Consider the following 22110-nt stretch of genomic DNA (forward strand, 5'->3'; position numbering starts at 1 on the left):
TTTGTGTCATTTGAGCTTTTTAAGATGACAGTAATCCAACCTGAGGCTTTTCTACAGCAGGTAAGATATTAACCGTTCCACAGAGTCCATCTTTAATATAAGAAGTTGGTACAAACTTTAAATGCAGTTTTTCTTTTTTCGTTTAGTGAGAATTCCTCAGAGGTGTGTGTGTGTGTGTGTGTGTGTGTATAGCTAATTGAAACCTCCTCAGCAGGCTAACGGTGCAGCTGAGTGGGAAACCATCGATCCGGGTCATTGGATCGGACTCAACGTTCCTGTTAAAGAACCGATTCTTCTAAAGGTTCTGGAGCAACATCGAGGTGAGACGAGGTACGTGACTCCAGCAACTTTCTTACTCACTCGTGATGCCAAATGATCAAACGGACATTTGATTGACCGTTGCTGTCTGGTAGACCGTTGCCGTCTGGTTGACCGTTGCTGTCTGGTAGACCGTTGCCGTCTGGTTGACTGTTGCTGTCTGGTTGACTGTTGCTTTCTGGTAGACCGTTGCTGTCTGGTTGACCGTTGCTGTCTGGTTGACTGTTGCTGTCTGGTTGACCGTTGCTGTCTGGTTGACCGTTGCTGTCTGGTTGACTGTTGCTGTCTGGTTGACCGTTGCTGTCTGGTTGACCGTTGCTGTCTGGTTGACTGTTGCTGTCTGGTTGACTGCTGCCGTCCGGTGGACCGTTGCTGTTGTAAACGATATCTTACCTGTTCCTCCTCATCAACCACCGACCACTCCCGAACATCATTATTATTGCATCACTCTGAAATAACCACAGAACTAACTGTAACACAAAACAAACAGCAGCATGACTTACTACGTTTTATTTATTTATTTATTTGTAGATTTGAGTGATTTCGACTGGACGATCCGGTCTGGTTGTGTTTGGACTAGCCGTTAGCTCATCAATCTGGTCAGAATGACACATTCCTCCAAGCTGAGGTTGTTCAGCGAGCTACCTACAACAGGTAAGATAGTTACTGCTCATATCCTGCAGACCTGGAACGCGCTCTGCCTGCAGGATTTATCAGGTGGTGAAAATCATCACTTTTACAGAAAATGTGCCGCCGTACTGAGTCCACTTCTGGTCCAAGGTTACTCCCGCTGAGGACGGCGAGGACACGAGCCAAAGACCAGGGCTTCTCATCGCCCTCTTCTGGTTCTGAAGTGGTACCGACATGTGGATCCTGAAGAACAGGAACATTCAGTTTGGGAACATCGACTCCCAGATCAATAAAATCTGCACAATGTGTTACCAGACAGTCCAATTAGGGCTAAATATCTCATTAATTAATCAAACCACCTTCATTGGTGGCGGGCGATCATGTAGTTGTTTTGTTCCTGCAGGTGTGCGTGTCTGTTAGCGAAATATCTCACCAACCAGTGGTCGGATTTCAACGAAACTCTCAGGACATGATCGCTGGATGTAACTTTAAAAGTGATTAACTTTTGGAGTCAATCTGATTCAAGATGGCCGCCACAGCTAGCTGAGCTCAAGAACACAGAAAGGGGCTATAAGTCGGTCGGTTTTAGAGTTGCTGGGCTAAGATTTGGTGTGGTAGTAGCTGAGAGTGATTCACACCAGGCAATCAAAGCGCTAACAGATCGTGCGAGATCTCGCGATATTACACGAGACTAATTATCTTAATTTTTTAGTTGTTAGGCATTCTTTAAAGAAGTGGGGAAAACGACTTTTATTTACTTTAATATTAATCTGTGGGGATGCCTGTTTTAATGTAATGTCGAATAATAAATAATTAAATGTAAATGAAAGTCTTTCCGAGGTGAAACGGAACCAGGATCAGGTTTGTTTTTATGAGAGCGAGAGAGAGAGAGAGAGAGAGAGAGAGGCAGCGGCGCATGCGCAGTGGATGGGAAAAAAAGGCGATTGAAAACGGGCAGCTATGCCGCTCGGCTGCACGAGTCCTGCAGGAGCAACGGCCGCTGTACCGGAGGACCGACCCGGGGGCTGCTGGACCGGGGGGCTGCTGACGGGCCCCGGGGACAACCTCCTCCCGCGCGCCGCGGCCGAGCGCCCGTAACTCGACGGATCTTCCCGTTTTTTGTTGTTTTTTTTCTCCTCCTCTTCTTCCTCCTCCTCCTCCTCCTCCGTCGTCTCCCGGGCGATGATGTCGCCGCTGTAAGGAGGGGCCGGGTGGGGACGCTGTGCCTCCGGCTGCTGCTGCTGCTGTGGAGCGCGTGCGCCGCGGACGGAGAGGAGCAGCCGTTCAGTGTGGAGGTAAGAGGAGAGGAGCCTCCTGCTCCTGCTCGGCTCCGTGGCGCGCGCGAGGAGGAGCAGGGCCGGACCTAGAGCTTTCTGCTTGGGGGTGGGCCACCAGGTTCCCCTGAAGGAAGGGGGGCCGGAAAAGTTTACTTTAAGACGCAACTTTGTGCCTTTTGGGTTATTTCTCTCATACGTAAATCAACGTGGTTACTCCTGAAGCGTGAATGGTTTGTCTCGTTTGTCTCCCTGCGATGGACCTGTCCAGGGCGTCCCCTGGAGATGACCCGGAAAGGACAAGCTGGTACAGAAAATGGATGGATGGATTAATCAACACCTAGAGTACTTCTAACACTACATCCTTAAATGATTGGGTTTTTTTTTTTTTGGGGGGGGGTCCCGTCTTCGAGCCCCCTAAGACGGGGGGGTGTCCAACTCCACTGTCCTGGAGGTTGTCCTGCTCCAACTCACCAGAGTCAAACGGTTTAATCACCAGGAACGCGTCTAAAACGCTCCCGTGTCCCCTGGGAGTTTCAGGTTTAAATGCCACCTTTTCAAAATGGCCGCTCGGGCCTTTGATTGATGCCTCCTCTGACCAACCGGGTCAGTAGCAGAGGGTTACAGGACGTCTTCGAGCCCGTTCGCGCCTGGGGATTATTTTACTGACTCGTTCGGATGTAAACAAACAGACTTGTAAGCGTTGGCAACAAAACGCGGCGCAGTCCTGACTTTGATTTTTCACGCCAACAATCGAGCGCTGAACTCATTTTCACTAAAAAAAAAACCTGATTCTGTTTACGGGTCTTTAGCGACAGCTGCCAATCGGTGCCTCTCCGTCAGGGAAGAGTTTGGTTCTTATCCATCACGGTTTTCCATCGGTCGTTGGTACACCGTGCACACGTTGGCGAGACGACAGAGTTGTTGTAAGCGTCTGACTTTAGGCGTCTCTGTCCTCCTCCTCGCGTCCGGAAAGGTTTAAAAATGAAACCGCTGGACTTCTTTCTTCCATCCGAGGAGCTCCAAGCTTTTAGGTTTGTCTCCTCAGAGCTTCAGGATCTGCAGAAAACACCGTCCGTGTGACCATCGGACGCCGCTTCCTGTGGTTCTGTCTGTCTCGTTAAGAGTGCTCTCAGGGTGTGACCCTAACAAGCCTTTTTAATCACACTTGTTAAGTTTTATTTGATCATTTTAGAGAATTATAAGTCCCCAAACTGCCGCTGGGCTTCGGAGAAGCAGGACGGTCCGTGTGGACATCAGCGTCCTCCACGTGTCCCGGCAGTCACTCAGGACACACGTCCACCTGATGGAGACGCTCGCAGGTCCCCTGAGAGTGCTCCGCTGCTCTGCGAGCGGGACGGCGTTTTTCCCTGTTGGCGCCGGAGCGGATTGTCGTGCAGAAAAGTGTCGTGGATCAGTTTGCGGCGGCGGCGTCCACGTGGCCCTGCAGCCGAAGACTGTTTGGACGAACGGCGCTTGGCTGTTCGGGGTCGAGCAGTCGGAGGGGACGGAGGGGACGGATGTGTCTCCTGGTGTCTGCGGGTCGCTGAGGGTAACGATGGAGGGAGGCGGCAGGTGAGCATTTCCTGGAAATGAGCCGTAACCGCTCATGCTTCCTCCGTTATTCGACCACTTCCTGTTTTTGGATGACTCTTTTCAGCCGATGGAGTCAATCACCGAGACACAGATGTCCTCACAGTCCTCAGGACAGTTTCAGGTGGTTCTCCTTTTATTTGTCTTCCTGACGCAGCTTTAAATCCATCAGGTCTCTGTTTTAAGCTTTAAGATCATTTATTTCTCTCAGTTTTGGCAGCGGACTAAAAAGGCGTTAGGAGAAAGAACTTTGTCGAGGCGCAGCATCAGTTCGGACGGAGGCGGAGTTAAGGTGTTGTTCAATTTAAAAAGCCTGAGGCATCAGCTGCAGCTCGCCGCGCTGACTCACGTTAAAGTGCTTAAAGCGTCCCTCGGCGTTGACGCATCTCGCCTCCGATGGACGGATGAGTGGACTCGGGCGCGGCGGCCGGTGGAGATTATTAACTTCTGGGTTTGTGCAGAACGAGGGGCGATTTCTGCTCCTGTCTGCCTGTTTGTTAGTAAAATATTTCCCTGTACTGACGTTACAAAATGGCTGCAGCTCCAGGTGCAGAGCTAAAACTGTGGCAATAGCTGAGAGTCGCGGCTGCTAAAAATGGCCACCACAGCCTCGGGAAACACACGCAGTTTTAAAGACGCTGAGCGGCCTAAAGGCTCCGGCGCTCTGTAAGAAGTCGACGCCCGGGAAGCTCCTCCCTCCTCCTCCGGCGGCCTCGTACAGATTTCTGCTTCCCGACTGAGCCACAACACGCCGTTTGGGCACTTCCTCCCGACCCTGAAGCTCCGCCTCCGTCTCCTTGCGGCTCAGAGGTTTCTAAGTTTTGCTGGACGGTTGGATTTCCTGCTTCTCAGCGACGCAGCAGAAACAAAATGGCGCCGTTAAAGCTCTTAAACACGCCCACAACGACTCCTGACCAATCACACGACACCTGGAGCCTCGGGAACAGAACGACTTCCTGTCTGAGCCGACACACCTGTCACCTTCAGACTCGGTGTGGTAGTAGCTGAGAGTCGTCCTTCGTGATGTCATCAGGTTTGGCTCCTGAACTCTGGCGTGAGCGGCGAGTTTCCTGCAGGACAGTTTTCACGCCAAGCTCGCCGTCTCTCCGTCGATCAAGTTTGAGCGCTCGCCGCTTATCGCCGCTGATATTAACTTGTTTATCTGCTCGCCACGTCTCGGCTGAAGCGCCTGGAGCTGAAAAATGATTCACTTCCTCTTGCATCGGCGGCCATTTTGGGTCCCGTCGGACCGTCGCTGCCTTCATCCGAGCCCTGGTTTTAGTTTCGTGTGTTTCTGTCTGTTAGCAAAATATCTGCCGAACCGCTGGACGGATTGGAATGAAACTTTTTGAACGCAGTTATTGGGCGTTTTTGGGGTCAACCTGAGTCAAGATGGCCGCCACGGTTGATCGACTGGCGTGGTGGTAGCTGAGAGTCGTTCCCAACACCAGCAGCTGTAACCTCACCTTACTTCTCCTCGTCGTCATTTAAAGGAGGCTTTTATTTTGAAATGAGCAGCTTCTTTTTGCCTCCTCCCAACATTAACATATAAACGTTTGACGTAAACACCAGGCAGCCTTGCGGCGGCGGTTCTGGTCCGGTTCTGGTCCGGTTCTGGGTCCACCTCGAAGTTGAACCCTTACAAACAGCCGCTCTTCAATATGTATGATCGACGCTGTGGCATTTTTAGGTGACATTTTTGTGGCATTTCATCCTAATGGGGCCGTGGAGATGGTGGACATGACATGCATAACGCAGGAGTGTGTGTGTGTGTGTGTGTGTGTGCGCAGTAATCAGGAGGTGCACACAGGAGTTTGGTCATTAAAAGTCAGCTTTTTCCACCGTATGAATCAAACTACAGCACTTTGGATTAATGCGTGTGTGTGTGTGTGTGGGTTTGTGGTTATCAGTGTGGGCAGGAAGAGGCAGCGGTTGCCTTGACGACCCTGGCACACTCGCCCGTGGTCCTGTGTGTAACGGATAAATAATTCAGGGCAGTCAGAGGCAGCGAGCCGCCCCGGGAGGACGGGATCATGTTTTCACCGCTCACCTGTGCCTCCAGCCCCGGTCTAGGCGTTTTATCACAAACTGAGGCGCTTTTTTATTGTTGAACATCCAGAATAACTCAGAGATTAATAACAAATTAGGAGCCTAGCTCGCCTTGAATGCATATCGCCCGCCGAGCGTTAGATTTTATTCTGCTGAGACAAAACGGAGGTCAGATCTTCACATCGACTCTCAGCTACTGCCACGCTCGGTGTCTGTAAAAACGAGACCGGCAGCTGTTTCTGAGATTAGCTGTGGCGGCCATGTTGGATTGGACTGGACAGGGAAATCGTATTTTCTGTAAAGGAGGCAGCTGGAACTGGCCAACTGAGGCGAAACTGATTGTTTACAGCTAAAAGAAGCAGAACGCTAGCTAAATGCTACAGCTAAAAGTAGCAGAAGAAGACAGAAATGGAGCCGGTTTGATGAAACAAACATTTTTAAATGAATTAAAGCGATCCAAATCTGTTTCTGTTGGTTTAAGTGGTTAATATTTTTAAAAAGTATAAAAGTTATAAAAGCCGAAAGTCCCAGCAGCGTCTCCTGAACGAGCCGAATGTTTCGGTGTGTGAACGGATGAAACGGCACAAAGGCTGCAGAAGTTAGTCTGCAAGAGCCAGCTTTGTGTCGGAATCACTTCCTGTGAGTTTCATTAAAATCCATCCAGTGCTTCATGAGATATTTTGCTAACAGACGAGCTGAACTACAGGATTATCATCTTTCCTGAAGAGGCACAAATAAGGAAGAATCATTAAAGAAGTCTCCTTTCTTTCTGTTGGAGTTATTGTGTTTGGAAAAAGAAAGCCCTCGGAGCAAGGTCCTCTGCCGCTCCGCTCTCCTAGCAGGAAGCTAATCGTATTCCGTCGGCGTTCCTGGCTGAACCGAAATCCTTTCCTGATTAGAGGAGCAGACCTGAAAGCAGCTGCAGCCGCCGTGACTGACAGCTTCTGGCCCGGTTTTGAAGCCTGGAGGCAGCGTTTCTGTCACACACGCCGACGGTTTCCCCACCTTCCTCGCTCGGGCCTTCAAAATAAAGTCCTGTTGTCATCTCTAACGGGTCGTCCTGTCAGGTGGTTGGCACCGTCAGCCGTAGAGAACGGAGGATGGAGAAAGAGGCGGGCTAGGCTAATGGCTAAGCTAATAAAAGCCCAGTTTTTGTTGTTTTGTTTGAAGAGGTGGATATGGAGAGAGAGATGTCTGTACTTCCTGTTCACGATGGATGGACGGATGGACGGATGGATGGTTGGATGGACGGATGGATGGATGGACGGATGGATGGACGGATGGATGGTTGGATGGACGGATGGACGGATGGATGGATGGTTGGATGGACGGATGGGTGGATGGATGGATAGTTGGATGGATGGACGGATGGATGAATGGTGGATTGACGGATGGATGGATGGTTGGATGGATGGACAGATGGATGGATGGACGGATGGACATTAAGGCTCAGTGTCAGTTCTGTTTGCTCAGTCTGAGCTGTGGCGGCCATCTTGAATTGTCTTGACTCCAGAGATTAGCACCTGAAGGTTCCTGAGATATTTTGCTGACAGACAGATGTGCACACAACATGATCGCCCTCCAGACTGAGCGATAATAACCCCAGCAGCCCTCGGAGTGAAGCTGAAGATGTGGATCAGGGCAGGAAGGTGATGTGAGTCCAGGTTGTTTTCCTGTTTGAAGTTTGAGATGAACCCACTTCAAAGTGAAGTTCAGCGAGGAGAACGCCCCAAAAATACGTCCCGACGTGTCTCGGCGATTTCTGCCTCCATCAGGGCGCCGCTGCTGGACTCTTTATCTTCCTGCTTCAGCAGAGACTTAACCTCCTGCTGGACGAGGAACCCTCCGTTCTTCTTCGGTGGTACGTTTACAGGCGCTCGTGTCTCCCCTCCTCCGCCGTCGCCTCGTTATCCGTCTCCAGCGGGAGGACGGGGGAGGAATTTTTGTCTTATTGAATAAAGGAGGCTGTCGAGCTGGAGCCTCCCGCATCTCAGGAGTCCTTACGTCGGCAGAACGCCGGCGAGCGTAGATCACGGCGGTGAAGGAGCGAATCGATGAGGAACGGAGGGCAGCAGAGAACAATAAGACAAAAGAAACAGACTTATTCAGCAAAGCATACGTCAAGGAGCCACTTCTTTACGGAGATTAGAGCCAGACTGAGGGGGAAATTTAAAGACGGTGACTTTTTTACGACTAGAATTCTGACCAAATGTAAATAAAAACAGAAACACATCTAATGTTGGGCTGTAAAAGTTACAAGAAGAGCTTTAAGGTTCGTTTCAGTTGCATAAAAGGTTAAATTTACAATCAGGTTTTTATTTACATTACTGCTCGTCAGGGGACAGATCTGATTCTTCCAGGTTCGTGGTGCGTTTCAGCTCCTCGTTTGCTTTTAGAAACGGTGAAATGAGGCCGAACGAGTTAAAGGAGGCGCCAAACGCCGGCCTTGATGTGTGTCAGGACATCTTGTTTGTTGGAGCCTGATTACAGCGGAGGGGGTCGGGGGGGGGTGGCGCTCCAGCAGCAGAGCGGCTGAATGAAAATCGCACCAATGAACCTGACAAACATCGTAATGTTCTCATCGCCGAGAGGCCGAGGGGGAAACTTCCAGCAGAGGAGGACGGAGAAAAGTGGACATGAGGACACGGAGAGGACGCGTTGACGAAGGCTGCGCTGGTGTGCAACCTGCAGGACGCAACACCGTTAAATCGAACTTATTGGGAATTTCACAAGAAAACCAACGGTGTGCTCGGTTTTAACATAACTTTATTCCTTCATGAGTTATTTACAAGTTTCTCACCACTTATATTGTGTTGGATTGTCAACGCAACCCTCTTCTCCCACTTCCACTTCCTGGAAAGTGGATTGGTCGTCGTGGGCCAGTTGAATGGCCGATCTGACCCCCTTAGACTTTTATCTTTGGGGTCATCTGAAGGCGATCGTCTCTGCTGTGAAGATACGAGGTGAGCAGCACCTGAAACTACTGTGCTCGCATTTCTCCTGTGGTGTTGCTGTCAGCGTGTGACGAGGTTTCTATAAGTGGTGAGAAACTTGTAAACAAGTCATGAAAGAATAAAGTTACGTTAAAACCAAGCACACCGTTGGTTTTCTTGTGAAATTCCCAAAAAGTTTGATGTGTCACATGACCCTCTTCCCATTGAAGAAACAAAAGTTGGATCCAAAATGGCCGCCATGGTCACCTCCCATATACTAATGTGCCACAAACAGGAAGTTAATATCACCAACCATTCCCATTTTATTAAGGTGTATCCATAGAAATGGCCGACTCTGTAAAACCTATGTGCCTTTTTAGAATCGGGTCATTTGTTACCAATTTAAAGCTGTAATTTCCTAATTTCACTACCTTAAAATGACAAAAATCCCATGTCTATATTTAGAAATGACAGCGAGACTCGGATTTCTTCCTCAGCGGACTAATGGTTTTCCTCGTCCTCCCTGTTTAGTGAATTTCCTTCTCGGCGGCGTGACGGAAGCGTTTCGACAACATCGCACACGAAGACGGCGTTTAGCTCTGCAGAACAGAAGCTTTTGGCTTTTGTTTCGCTAAATATTCTAAGAAATATTCAGTTTATATTCCATTCGAGCTCTCTTCTCCGGTCTAAATTAAATATGTCTTACAAACAATTAATAATAATCTTTAAAAAGCCTAAATGTATTTCTCTTTTTACCCTTTTTGTGAGGTCTTTTCTGGAGCTTTTGCACATCTGAAGTCTTGTTTTTCTGTACAATAGTCTGTTTGAAACATCTGCTAAGAGTAAAAAGTGTTTTTAAACATCGTAACATCTGAAAAGACTCTTGGAAATGAAGACAAATGGGAGTTCTGCTGCTGCTCTTTGTGGCGTTCGAGTTTATTTTGTGGGAAGCAATAAAAGTAAAGTCTGCTGATGCGTCTTGTGGATCCAGGTTTAAAAGTTCTGCTCGCCGTTTCTCTGGAAGCTTATTGAAGCTGGAGATTCGTTTCTCCGTAGCGGTAAAAGCTAAACGTGCCGACATGTTTCCAGCTCTAAGAAGAACCCTGGAGTCTGCAGGAAGTTCTCCTTAAATCAGGAGCGCAAGGAACGTAGGAGAACCGTCTCCTCCATGACGACTACGACTGTCGCTGGACGTTTTGAGACTTTTGCAGAACAAGTTCCTGCAGAAACTTGTTGTGCAAAAAAACCGCTGGGAGTTTGTCGACACGTGCAAAGTCCGATCTCAGCTGCAGATTGTTTGGCTCCAGTCAGAGACGTCGTTTAACATCGAATGTTCTGCTCTTTCCTTCCTCGAATTCAGACGTGGCTCCAGAGGTACGGCTACCTCCCGCCTGCCGACCCCAGGATGTCGGTGCTGCGCTCTGCCAGAGTCATGCAGTCTGCTATCGCTGCCATGCAGCGCCGCTACGGCCTCAACGTCACGGGGAACCTGGACACCAACACCATAGAGTAAGTTCCATTTAATCCGGGCTTCAAGCGTTGGTTAACGGGTTTGTAAGAGACGCGAGCAGCCGAGGAGGTGAAACTCCTCCTGAACTCTGCCGCTGTCGGTCGGTAAAAATGATCACCGTTTTGTTCTGCTCTCTGAAGGCGCACAAGCGGGGAGTTTTAATTTGATCAAAGGGAAAATAAATCTAATGTCGGATCAAAGGCTGCAAAAAGTCGGCGCCTTAACGTTCGTTGGAGGAAAAAAGGAAGATCAGGGACGACCTCGGTGGTCAAAACTCCTGATAGAAATCTTTAAAACGGCGACATTAACTCCAGAAGCAGCCATCTTTTTTTACGTTTGTTCTCAGCTGTTAGAAACGGTAAACAAGCTCAGATTGTCCGCTGAACCGTGCCGATGGACTGACAGCTGTAATAAAAGCTAACAGTGTCTGTTTCTTCCCCCTCTGCTTCTCTGGCTCGGTGTAGCGATAACACCATAAGGTGAGGCAGCGTCACCATTCCACCCGTGTTCCCTAATCCGTCCGCCGCCATTTAAATCTGTTCATCTGTTTAACCTTTGACCTCCCGTGTGCAGGTGGATGAAGAGGCCCAGGTGTGGGGTTCCTGATGAGGTGGGAGGGGCGTCGAAGTTCAGCGTCAGGAAGAGGCGGTTCGCGTTGACGGGGCAGAAGTGGCAACATAAACATATCACCTACAGGTGGGTCTCTAACCAGATTCTTCTGTTCTTCTTCTGCGTTAGACGTTTTAGTCCTTTGCTCTGCCAAGAACTACTTCCAGAGTGGAAATGTCGTGAAATGCCACTCTGGTTCTGTTTGCATTTCGTACCCGCCTCGTTCCCTGCAGCGCCACCTACAGGCCTGGCATAGTTACTGCATTAATTTAGGTTTCTTCTCTGTGTTTGTGTGGATGGAGGAGTTTCGGAAAAGATTAGTTTTTCCCACAAACGACAAATAGAAAGATTGTTTTTGGGAAAAGCTGTGTTGGAAACCAAAAACTGAAGAAGCTGCTTTTTTATGGAAAAAATATTTAAAAAACTGGGATTCTTTGAAGGAATGCATATCGCCCGCTGCCTTTCAGGCTCGTTTTGAGATGAGAAATGACGAATTTGATCAAACCTGGAACGCCACGCTCGGAGTACGTGATGTGAATGACTCTCAGCTACTACCACGCCCAATTTTAGCTCAAAGTCTGTCTAAATTATACCCATTTTTTCATTTGAATGAGGACTTTTTAACATTTTTCCCCCTGATATAAGAAAGTTCTTTCAGCTGCTCTCTTGCACAAACGATTTGGCGATTCTTTTACGCCGGATGCCCGAACTGATGCAACCTGGGCTCAAACCTGCAACCTCAGGATTACGAGACCTCGTCACTGACCACTGATCCACCGTTTCCCTCCCCTGACGTGGAAAACATTCAGTCTTTTCCCAGCTGAACCCGAACCTCGGATCCGAGTGGCAGTAACTCAGATTTGGCGTTGTCAGCCTCCAGCTTCACGTTTCATCAAATAATCTCCTGGAATTGATCTTCTTTTTACCTTTTTTTTGCTTTGCCTTGGAGATATATCTGTAGAAGCAGTATGAGACACCATCAGATTAATGCAGCTGCTCATTTTTTGAGAAGGAATTGGCCTGGGATCGGGTTTAAAACGAGTCCCGTGAGCCAAGGATGAAGGGCAGGGCGGGAGGAAGTGAGGAGCGGGGGAGCAGCGGGAGGAGGAAACCCTGCTGGAAGGCAGAGGGGTTCTCGCCGAAGCGCCGAGGATCCGCAGCTGCTCCGTTCATCCAGGATCGGACGCAGGAAACCGTAACTTCACGCTTTTATTGTGTTAAAATAAACACAGAAAACAGAGAAAGTTAAACATTCATCGCATGATGCTGTTGGTTTTAAGTAGAAGCTAAAACAGCTGATTACTGCTCCTGTTTGTTCTGCTCCTAAGGACAGAAACAAAACAAGAATCTGTGTTTGAACTTCTTAAAAATCAACTCTTCTTTAAAACATTTCCTGTTTTAGGTCAGTTTGGATCCTCAGAGCTGTTTATACAGGAGAGAGAAGTTTTATGTTGCTTTCTTAAAGTCACGAGTCGACATACGCTGACTTTTAAACAATCTGGGAAAAGCCCAGGTGATGATGATGTCATGGCTTCGGAGGCGTTTGATTGGTTCGTTGATCTTCTTTGTATTGCATCATGGGAAAATCAGAAGGAATCAGCCAAGATGATTGTTACGTTTGGAGGGAAAGCTTTCAGGCCTGAGTGTGAAGCACGGGGGCGGCAGCATCATGGATCAGGAGTGAAGAGCATTCTCAGCCAGTAAGTTAAAGCTTGAGCTCAAACGGGTCTTCAGATGGACAATGATCCTCAACAGACTGAGAAGATGGCCTCCGAACCCGACTCACTTCCTGCTGCGAGAAGCCTGAAGAAGGAAACCCAATCAGAGTCAGATCATTAAATCTTAACGAGGTTTTTTAATTGTTTTGACAAATAAAATGAGTCAAAGCTGTAATAAACAGAATAAAAGCTGCTTTGATACTCAAAGCGATATTTGCTTCTCGGAGTCTCTTGTTTCTGCCTCGAAGCTGAAAATAATCCCAAACAACGTTGCTGGAGAGCATGAGAAATGCATGGCCTCCCCAGGTGTGTGCTCGTTTCCCTGTGTGGCGGCACTAATTAGCCGCAGCTTCCCTGCCGGGTGCCGTTACAGCGCCGAGGATCGTCGGCATCGCTTTTCAACATGGCAGCCGAACTTTTAAAGCCTCCGTTCAGCCTCTTCATCTGCCTCGGCCCGAGGAAGGACGCGCTGGATCCTGTGGTCCTGTTGGACCCACGAGCTTCCTGAAAGCCTTGATGGTCTTGAGATTTCTTTGGACCTGGAACAGATCCAGGACCCCCCTGTTTCAGAACCATGTTCCCCAGGGTTCTGTTCTTGGGTCTTTTTATGACATGGTGACCTTTTGACCCTGGAGTTCACCTCTGGTCACCATTCGTATTATTCGTCCTCTTGTGGACATGTCCAGTCCTGTGGACCCTTGCAGTCTCAGGGACGTCCAGCTGCTTGGAAGACGGTCTTCTAGTCTTTAACCTGCTGTCAATCATCGTCTTTCTGAGCTCCTGAGACAACTCTGTCCTCAGCTTCCTGTCGTCCATGTTCAGTGAGGTACACGCCATGATCCCAAACAGCCCTGTGACTACCTGCCAGCCTTTAAACAGGCAGACGGACTGATTCCAGTTTCAACTTTTCATCTTTTTTGTTTTAAATCATTCTGCTGAACCTAAATTCAGAAGAAAATACAGATTTAAATTTTTCTGAGGAAAATGTGTTTTTTATTCTTTATTTAATGAAAGACAAACAGATTTCCCGGCGTATTTAAACGCGGCAGCAGACGAAGAGCTCTTTGATGATATTTCTTCCCGTTATGGAAGATGACAGCTTGACAGGCAAACTGTGAAGAGCTGGAATGAAAAAAAAGGAGGAACAAAAGGCGAGGAGGCGTAGGACGGAAGGAGGAGACGGGAACCAACCTGAAACACTTAAAATCGAGCTGCAGACTTTATTTTCCCCGCCGCGCTCAACGGACGACCATCAGCCAGACACCTGCGGCTTAACGAGACGCCGCTCGTGTTTGTTGGGCGCCGTAAACGACACCTATCTTTAATCGAGCGTGACTCGGCGGCGAGAGGCTTCCCCGCTCCCAGCAGGCAGCGGGCTGTTGATAATCCTTAATTAGGAAATAAATTCCGGCGGCAGGAAGTTGTCCCGTCTTCTGCACACCTGCAGCAACTCGGAGCTGGCGGGGGGGACGACTCGGCTGTTCTCTTTCACAAATCGCTCCATTTAGCTCTCTGCTGGCGAGAAAACAGCCGAGGACGGCGTTATTGGCTGTGTCTGTTAGCAAAATATCTCATGATTGTAATGAAACACTTTCGGAGTCAAAATGGCTAAACTTCAGTTATTTTGTGAGATCTTGACCTAAAATCTAACGCAGAAGTAGCTGAGGGTTGTAGGTCGTAGGCAGCTTCCTCTCATGTCTCACTTCCTCCCGCAGCATCAAGAACGTGACGCCCAAAGTTGGCGCCGACGAGACCCACGACGCCATTCGGCGAGCCTTCGACGTGTGGCAGAGCGTGACGCCGCTGCGCTTCGAGGCCGTGCCCTACAGCGAGCTGGAGCGGACCAAGAAGGACGTGGACATCACCATCATCTTCGCCTCGGGTTTCCACGGCGACAGCTCGCCCTTCGACGGCGAGGGGGGCTTCCTGGCCCACGCCTACTTCCCGGGGCCGGGGATAGGAGGCGACACGCACTTCGACTCAGACGAGCCGTGGACGCTGGGCAACCCGCACCACGACGGTAGGTGTCGGTTCTGGTCTGGTCCGCTGGGCCGAGTCTTGCTCCCTGCTCGGACTCGTCAGGCTGAGACGAGTCCGAGCAGAGTTTGGAATTTCCTTTGGGAACTATCCCGGGATGCCTATCGCCCGCCGCCTTTCAGGCCGAAGTTTAGGATCAGTTTGTGTGGAGAAATGAGGCCTTTTTGGTCAAACAGCATCTGGTACAACCTCCTGTGATTTTGTCAGCTCTCATGCGATCCGTTAGCGCTCAAAGCAGGAATCTGGGATGACTCTCAGCTACCACCACTCCAAGTTTCAGTTTTTTTTCCGTATATTTGTCCGAGTTACGGTCGTTTCTGTGTTGGGGATCACTCTCAGCGACTACCACGCCGAGTTTCAGCTCCGAGTCGTTCATTAAACGACAATACCTGAATTCTGTGAGACAAACGGATAAATTTACTTTTTATTCTCTTTTTAAGGAATTAATACGGCATCATTGGAGATTATTATGATTTAAATCACACGTGTCAAAGTCAAGGCCCGCGGGCCAGATCCGGCCCTCTGTAACATTTCATCCGGCCCTCTAGTCTGGAACAGATCAAGTCTCTGATTCTTATTTTGTTTAAAAAAACTGAGCCTAATTAGTGAAGTTTTCTCTTGAAGCCAACAATATATAGTTTTAATTTCTGTATGATCAGGTTTTTGTCTGTTTTAATGTTAAAAACTTCATTTAAAAGCTGAGTGAGGCGTAAGAAATGACAGCTAATGATGAGCTTTTTGAAGTTTGATCTATTTGTCTGTGTTCATTAAAGTCTGTTTGCTCTAAATTCTGTATAATCTGTAACTGGGAAAAGGTCATTGATATTTCTCTATGAATGAGTTGACATAATACATCTAAAACTAATTAATTTATGTAATTTTTAATAAATATTGATTATGATTGGCCCTTGGCTCGGACCAAATTTATAATTTTGGCCCCCTTGCATCGCTGGGTTTGACCCCCCTGGTTTAAATGAATCGTTAAGGTCGTATTCAGACCTGACACATTTGATCCGCTTCCAGCGTTGGTTCAGACTTTTTGTGCAGGTGTGAATACAGTCAACCGGACTGAGACCCGCTTTTTGAGGTGGTCTCGGTCCGGTTCTGGTGTGAACACAGACCGGACTTGAACCGAACTAACTACGTAAAGCACGCTCCTTTTTGGACTTCACAGGCCACCGTTGCTAAGCATCATGGGACAAATAGCATTATTGCTGCTAATGCTAACACCACCTCCACATTTGCCGTTCCAAAATTCGAAGTAAAACGTCATTAAACCGACGTTGAATGAGCTGCTGTTGAATTTCAAAATGGTGCGGTAACAAATCCAGCACGCAGGACGTCCATCTTTATTTCCAACCGCTGCCCCCGTCTTTCTGTCCAATGGGAGCAATGACTGTCACCCACGTGGCTTTGTTTATAAATTATAGTCCGCTTACAAAAAACCGCACCAAACGAAAAAAATAAAGTCCACTTTGGGTCCGGACCAAAGGACCTTCCTGAGTTATCTGCAGGTGACGGCGTTAGGATCTGAGCTCCGGCCTCTGCCGCACCCGAGCTGTCGGGCTGAAAAGAACGTGGCGTGGCGAGCAGTCGGGACGTTCGGCGGTGAAGGCCAGCGTGTTTTCGCCGAAGCAGGGCGGGATTAATATTACATGAAGAGGAGCAGCTGCTTCTTCCTCCATCAGCATGCCTAAACTCACTGTAGCTTCTGTTCTGTTAAATGCATTTTCTTTATTTATACGTGAGGTTAAATTACAATCTGAGGCCGTGTTAGTCGTATATATTCCCAGTATTTCAGGGATTTGTAACCCATCTGTCCCCGCCCCCTCCGTCGGTGTCTAACAGCTGGATGTGATGTAACATCCTCCTTCAGTCAGACGTAAACACGCCCCGCCGTCCTCCTAATCCCGCATCTGCCGCCGCGGGGGAGGAATCAGTCGTCACGGTGACCGTTGCCAGCTGCAGCTGATGATGGTGACATCACTGCTGCACACTGGAGGATTATTTCCTGTCTGCCTGGAGATAAACAAACGTGCGCACGTGTCATAAAAACACTTCCTCACCTGCGTTCGTTCGGATTAAAGCAGTGTGTGTGTGTGTGTGTGTTGATATGCTCCACACACGCCGCCTGCTGAATTGCCGAGCAGAAAATGCACCAAAAAGCAGCTCGAATCAAATAAAACCAGCAGATTTCTGTGTTTTCTTTCAGCCGAATGCAGCTGCAGATGAAAGATTTATTGGTAAACGAGTAACTCGCCGCGGTTTTTGGTCAGAATAACCGATAAATAATCCTAGCTGTGGAGCGTCTGTCTGACTGACAGTTCGGCTCGAACGAGTAGCTGAGAGTCATCCACGGCTGAAAATGAGCCAAAACCTCCGGGGAAGCGGAGCTCTCGTTCGGTCGGGGCCGTGTTATCTCCTCCGCTTCGCGCCGAGCTGTGTGTGTGTGTGTGTGTGTGTGGCAACAAGTGTTTGTCTGACAGCGGCCTCCATGATCTCATCACTCATGCCAAACAACCGCCGGAGAGGCGAACGTACAGATTGAGACAGTATTTGTTCAGGGAACCATTATTGTACTTTTTCATTACATCATAAGGTAGCTGTACTTAAAACACACCTGGTGAAAAGCAGGTACTTCACCTGGGAAGTACTGGAGACTGTAACTGTAACTTACAGGGTATTTACCTGGTATTTACAGGGTACTCCTCATGTTCCTACCTGTGTTTTACGAAGTACCTCGTATGTTCCTGGCATTTACAGAGTACTTACTGGGTATATACCTTTATAGGTACCTGGAGCTGATAGGGTACTTACTTGGTACTTAACTGGCACTTACAGAGTATTTAAATTTAGTGATTTTAGTGAGCCTTTTGCTACTTTTAGCTAGCCTTTTGCTGCTTTTAGCTAGCCTTTTGCTGCTTTTAGAGATCCTTTTGCTACTTTAAGTTAGCTTTTTGCTACTTACACTACATTTAGTTAACTTTTGCCACTTTTACTGAGCTTTTTGCTACTTTTAGTTAGCCTTTTGCTACTTTAAGTTAGCCTTTTTGCTACTTTTACTGAGCTTTTTGCTACTTTTAGTTAACTTTTGCTACTTTTAGCTAGCCTTTTGCTACTTTTAGTTAGCCTTTTGCTATTTTTACTGAGGTTTTTGCTACTTTAAGTTAGCCTTTTGCTATTTTTACTGAGGGTTTTGCTACTTTAAGTTAGCCTTTTGCCACTTTTTGTTAGCCTTTTGCTACTTTTAGAGATCCTTCTGCTACTTTTAGTGAGCCTTTTGCTACTTCTAGTGAGCATTTTGCTACTTTAGGTTAGCCTTCTGCTACTTTTACTACATTTAGTTAACTTGCTACTTTTAGTTAACTTTTGCTACTTTTAGTGAGCCTTTTGCTACTTTTAGAGATCCTTTTGCTACTTTAAGTTAGCTTTTTGCTACTTATACTACATTTAGTTAACTTTTGCCACTTGTAGTTAGCCTTCTGCTACCTTTAGCCACTTTTGGTTCCGTCTGCTACCAATTCTGACCAGGAGGCGTCTCCTGCAGCTCGTAGAGACGCTTAGAACTCCTCGGATGTTGATTTCAGCGGCTGAGGAGCAGAAGGAGGGTTGGCAGGTAGATGTTTGGGAGCAACAGGATGAAGGATAATTGTACGAAACATCAGGATATAAATCAAACAGCTGCAGGGCAGAAAGGAGAGCGGATCGTGGAGGGATTCAGAGGAAACGCTGGAGATGAAGATGATTAAAGTGTCAGTTTGGTCCCTTTTCTTTCTGACAGAAGCAAACAAGCCGAGGTCGGTCGGCACCTCATCACCAGGTCATCTTTGGGAATCAAAGCAGTTTCTGTAGGAAGAGACGAGCTGGATTTGATTCAGACTTTCAGCTGCATCAGGACAAAACGTCCCCATCAGTCTGCAAACAAACGTCCTCTTTGACCCAGAGGGTGTCCTTTAAGGACCGCAGGAAACGAGACAGAAAAATCTGAGGAAGGCTGAGACGAGCTAAACCCTGAAAGGAGGAAAATAAGAGCTACAAGTAAAATTATCTAAATGTGAAATAAGCTAAATGTAGCTGAAGGCTGTGAGTAACAAAAAGCCACCTAGAAGTGGCTAACTGGTAGCTAGAAGCTAAAACTAGCAAAAGGCTCACTAAAATTAGCAAAAGGCTAACTTAAACTAGTAAAAAGCTCAGTAAAAAAAGCAAAATAGCAAAAAGCTAGCTAAAAGTAGCAAAAAGCTAGCTAAAAGTAGCAAAAGGCTAACTAAAAGTAGCAGAAGGCTAGCTAAAAAGAGCAATAGGCTAACTAACAGTAGCAAAAGGTTAACTAAAAGTGGCAAAAGGCTAACTTAAAGTAGCAAAAGGCTAACTAAAAGTAGCAGAAGGCTAACTAAAAGTAGCAAAAAGCTCAGTAAAAAAGCAAAAGACTAACTAAAAGTAGCAAAAAGCTAGCTAAAAGTAGCAAAAGGTTAACTAAAAGTAGCAAAAGGCTAACTTAAAGTAGCAAAAGGCTAACTTAAAGTAGCAAAAGGCTAACTAAAAGTAGCAAAAAGCTCAGTAAAAAAAGCAAAAGACTAACTAAAAGTAGTAAAAAGCTAGCTAAAAGTAGCAAAAGGCTAACTAAAAATAGCAGAAGGCTAGCTAAAAAGAGCAATAGGCTAACTAAAAGTAGCAAAAGGCTAACTAAAAGTAGCAAAAAGCTCAGTAAAAAAAGCAAAAGACTAACTAAAAGTAGTAAAAAGCTAGCTAAAAGTAGCAAAAGGCTAACTAAAAGTAGCAGAAGGCTAGCTAAAAAGAGCAATAGGCTAACTAAAAGTAGCAAAAGGCTAACTAAAAGTAGCAAAAAGCTCAGTAAAAAAAGCAAAAGACTAACTAAAAGTAGCAAAAAGCTAGCTAAAAGTAGCAAAAGGTTAACTAAAAGTAGCAGAAGGCTAACTTAAAGTAGCAAAAGCTCAGTAAAAGGGAAAGTAGCTCAACAGTAGCTTCCTTCCTTCCTTCGGCTGCGGGGTCGCCACAGCGAGCTAACTTGCACAGAAGATTTGACAAATGTTTTATGCCGGTTGTCTAGCAGAAGAGTAGCTAAAAACGAAAAATAGCAAAATGAAAAAGTAGCATAACAGTAGCTAAAAGCTAGAAGTAGCATAAGGAGACTTTTTATAACTGAAGTATATTTGAAAGTGAACATTTTGAAGGAATTAAAGAGATTTCTGTGGATTTTTAATATAAAAGTTATAAAAACCAACATTTACAGCAGCCGAAGGTTTCGACGTGAAGACATTCGGCTGCTGACTCAGCGTGGGAGCTGGATCTGGGCTCAGGAAATGAGGCATTCAGGGTTTTATGACTTCCCCCCTCTGCCTTTCAAAATGAGAAAAGCCCGGGTGTAAAAGCAACAGAAGGCAGAAAACTGGGCCGTCGTTTCGGCTGATAGTCGAGGATCGATCTGTTAATTGACTGATTGATGGTGGCGGGGGATCGGCGGAGCGCTTCCGTTACCGGACATTCAAAGCAGCTGTCGTTCTGGATGTTTTTACCCTCCGACAATGACAGGAAATCAATTTTTAGCTTCTCGGCGGGGCCGGCGATGTTCAGCGGCTCAGCCGAGTCAAGAACAAGACAATCAAAGACGAGGGACCAAAAAAAACAAAACCAAAACAAGGTGGTGTTTGAGGAGGAGGAGAGAGGGAAACTGAAGAGTAGTCGAGGAACAGAGGAGCATATGGTGTCCTTGTGGGTTCATTTTTAGTTCGCCTCTCCTACTGAGCGACGAGGAGGAAGCGGCACGCTCCTCCTTCCCTCCGCGGCTCCATCCTTCGCCTGATTGATCCGCTGACTCGTCCCGTTATTTCAGCACTTAACTGTTGTCCAGACGTTGAAGTTGGACAGAACCTCGTTTACATGATCGCCCAGCCCGGGTTCACGGAGGCGGCGTGGAGTGGAACCGCCCGAGGCAGAGAAGTAAAATATCGGCGCTAAAAGCAGCTCGAGTGTTAACCGGAGTGAGCAAAGTGAAAGTGACAGCTTGAGTGGAAGGTTCTGTTTTTATTTTTAGTTTTATTTTAGTCAGAGCGAAGATTACAGCCTCCGTCAGGAAACGCTCCTTCAGCTGCTGCGGCCATGTTTGATTCAGGGACAGGCAGCAAACTGAAGCTGATGTTGGATTTCACAGACATATAAATATTAATAAAATGTCTTTTTTTACTGGATTTACCTTCATAAAACTGTCCCCGTCACATCAGGTGTCCTTTAAGTGAAGCCGAGACGTTCCCCTTCGTCCCGGGATGAAACAATCCGAGAACTTCCAAAGTTGGAAACTTTCCGAGGAAATAAACTGGAATTTAAAATACGGAAGGTTGACCAAAACAACCAGGGGGACACGTGGGGACAGAGGGGACATGTGGGGACAGAGGGGACATGTGGGGACAGAGGAGACATGTGGGGACAGAGGGGACATGTAGGGACAGAGAGGACATGTGGACAGAGGGGACATGTAGGGACAGAGAGGACATGTGGGGACAGAGGAGACTTGGGGACATGTAGGGACAGAGAGGACATGTGGGGACAGAGGAGACATGCATGGACAGGTGGGATATGTAGGTACGTGTTATGTAAGGACACATAGGGACAAATAAGACATATGGGGACAGAAGAGAAACAGGGACAGATGGAACAGGAAGGGACAGGTGGGACATGTTGGGACAGAAAGACCATGTATGGACAGGTGGGACATCAAGGTAGAGGTGGGACATGTAGGGACAGTTAGGACATGTGGGGACAGATGGTTTGAAGGTGTGGACACTAACATTCACCTAAATCTGTCTGAAATGTTTGAGACTGGCTCCACATTGACTAGCCTTTAGCTCATCAGTCCACTCTGTTCCTCCCAACGAAGAACGCTCAAAGAGACGTCCACAATGTCCACAACAAGGAAGACCTTATTTGTTCAGAACCTTTCCATATGACCCCACTTCAGAAGACCAGAACTATCCCTTTAATGGACCGTCCTCCTCATGTCTCCACGCTCAGGACTCTGTCCAACGCTGTCCTGAAGAGTAATGAGCTTTCCTTGTTCTCAGGTGATTTAGAAAGATAAATATGAACCAAAAAGAACAACTTGGCCGTCTTTTTTTTCCTTCCTTTCTTCTCGTCCAATATTTGGACACCTGGCAGCTGTCCCCGCTCCAGTTTTCAGTCCGCAGTCATCTCTGTCTGTAGAAAAATGGCTCCGGCGAACATATGCTGCTCTCATCAAGCTGAGAGATTCAACAGAACAAGTGTTGGCTAATCAGCGTCAAAGCCTGGAGACAAGGGGACGAGGGGGCACTGGTGGAGAGGACGAGAAAGGACTGGTGGAGAGGACGGGAGGGGACGGATCTGGAGGACGAGGGGGGACTGGTGGAGAGGACGAGGGGGGGACTGGTGGAGAGGACGAGGGGGGG

General features: G+C 47.6%; 1 protein-coding gene across 2 annotated transcripts in view; it reads left to right on the plus strand.

Moving 5' to 3' along the window:
* Window positions 1–235: 235 nt before the first annotated feature.
* Window positions 236–22110, plus strand: part of LOC108245428 (matrix metalloproteinase-16) — a 56537-nt gene continuing 34662 nt past the window's right edge. The window contains exons 1-5 of one of the 2 annotated variants that reach the window (XM_017432325.3): window positions 236–330; window positions 10158–10306; window positions 10772–10786; window positions 10881–11003; window positions 14350–14654. In XM_017432325.3, coding sequence (XP_017287814.2) covers window positions 10203–10306; window positions 10772–10786; window positions 10881–11003; window positions 14350–14654 — 547 coding nt within the window. In that variant the 5' untranslated portion in view covers window positions 236–330; window positions 10158–10202. Of the gene's footprint in view, window positions 331–1879; window positions 2244–10157; window positions 10307–10771; window positions 10787–10880; window positions 11004–14349; window positions 14655–22110 lie in introns of those variants that run through there. The other variant, XM_017432328.3, reaches the window with a different exon arrangement.

The sequence above is a fragment of the Kryptolebias marmoratus genome, linkage group LG21, assembly GCF_001649575.2.
Source record: "Kryptolebias marmoratus isolate JLee-2015 linkage group LG21, ASM164957v2, whole genome shotgun sequence".
Taxonomy (NCBI): domain Eukaryota; kingdom Metazoa; phylum Chordata; class Actinopteri; order Cyprinodontiformes; family Rivulidae; genus Kryptolebias; species Kryptolebias marmoratus.